The 1,587-nt window shown below is 38.4% G+C and overlaps 1 protein-coding gene across 10 annotated transcripts in view; it reads left to right on the forward strand.

Moving 5' to 3' along the window:
* The window catches only part of ppfia2 (PTPRF interacting protein alpha 2), a 141,930-nt gene extending 140,349 nt beyond the window's left edge, over window positions 1–1,581 (forward strand). For all 10 annotated transcript variants that reach the window (XM_020613667.1, XM_020613669.1, XM_020613670.1 and 7 more), the window contains one exon: window positions 1,351–1,581. Coding sequence is in view for 2 of the 10 variants with exons in the window: in XM_020613669.1 (XP_020469325.1) it covers window positions 1,351–1,362 (12 nt within the window). In the remaining 8 variants the exon portion in view is untranslated. The remainder of the gene's footprint in view (window positions 1–1,350) is intronic.
* The last annotated feature ends 6 nt before the right edge of the window (window positions 1,582–1,587 follow it).

Consider the following 1,587-nt stretch of genomic DNA (forward strand, 5'->3'; position numbering starts at 1 on the left):
CATTTAGGATGATAATTCACTGTTGTAACATTGTAGATAAATCAGAAAACAAGGAAAAGCATGCCATGGGCTCTTTACGTAAACTGCTGCTTCAAGTGCAGCTGCCGGTTATCTATCAGTTATTGGTTGTTAACCATGAAGTGAAATTGCTTCTAGGATTTGAAAGGTTGAATGCATACAGTATGGTTTAAAACTGAAAAATGCTTCTGTCTTTTCAATATTACAAATCAGTCTTCAAAGTTTTGAAACTTGCTTTGCAGACATTCACCCTCCTTTCAGACATTCAGCACACTGCTCAGTTTCTTTCTATCCCTGTTTTAGCAGGGGAAAGAGCTGAAACTGGAAAAAAGACAGCAAACAAACAATTGAATCTATGAAAGAAATTAGATCAATGTTTGCAAAGCAAGTTTCAAAACTTTGAAGACACTGATTTGTAACACTTCAAAAATTCTTTCTTCCGAAAATTGAGTCCTACATTTTTTTAAAACCATACATTTTTGATTTTGTCTGCCAAACCATGTTTCATGCATTCAATTCATTTTCAACCTTTCAAAGAGCCTACTGTCAGTATTATATATTGTGGCAGAAAATTCACTTCATAGTTAATCAGCTTTATTTTTAAACATTGATTTAAAGCTCCATCTGCAGGATTAGCATTTACATGACTAGTCCTCTAAACAGCAGCACGTTAGGTTGGCTAGCTAGCAAACTGTAGGTGTTTGTTTAGGATGAAATGTTTACCTGCTGTTTTGGCTTAATTTGTGATTCAAATCACTTTGTGGGGACTGCAATCCGTTTACACACTCACAGTGTGGGGACTGACCTTCCTGGAGGAGACCAGATGCTGGTAAGTCATTAAATTATAATGTTACGACTTGGTTTAAGGTTTGCTTTAGGCTAGGGTACAGGTAAGTCACTAGGAAATGAATGTGTCAGTGTGTGTAAACAGACTTCTGTCCCTACAAAGTGATTCAAATCACAAACCAGGCCAAACAAGCTGGTCAACATATTGTTCTAACCAACATTTGCCAGCTAACCAACTTATCATGTTGCTATTTAAATGAGTAACATTGGTTGTGCAAAGAATTATAATGCAGACGGAGCATCAAATCAAACATTTAAAAGTAAGGTTTAACAGCCCATCAATAACTGCACTTGAAGCATCAGTTAAGTTACATTTCTTGGTCAGTTTTACACAAGCGTACGCTGTCTTCACCAACCTCAGGTGGTTTGGGGTGCATTCAAAAGCCCACAACTTTGTGTGGTGTTCAGAGCGTTTAAAGTTCAGCTCTGTCCTTTCCCTAACTATGAAGCCTCTCATTAAACCACTGCCTTCGTGTTTCCCTTCAGGTTCTTTTCTGACAGGAGATGAACTAGTTGAGCTGCTGGACGAGTAAACCTGCCGAAGAACAAACCATTCTGACGACATGCACTGCCAAGAAGCCCTGCTCTCCTCTTTGACCCCCCCCCTAATGTAGGCACCACATGCCAGTGTCACCATTTCTACCTTTTACATGTACAGTAACTTAAAGTATAACATACTGTGTATTTCTTCTACAGGAGATATGTAGGTTACCTGTAAAATAA

The sequence above is a fragment of the Monopterus albus genome, unplaced genomic scaffold (genome assembly GCF_001952655.1).
Source record: "Monopterus albus unplaced genomic scaffold, M_albus_1.0 scaffold136.1, whole genome shotgun sequence".
Classification (NCBI taxonomy): domain Eukaryota; kingdom Metazoa; phylum Chordata; class Actinopteri; order Synbranchiformes; family Synbranchidae; genus Monopterus; species Monopterus albus.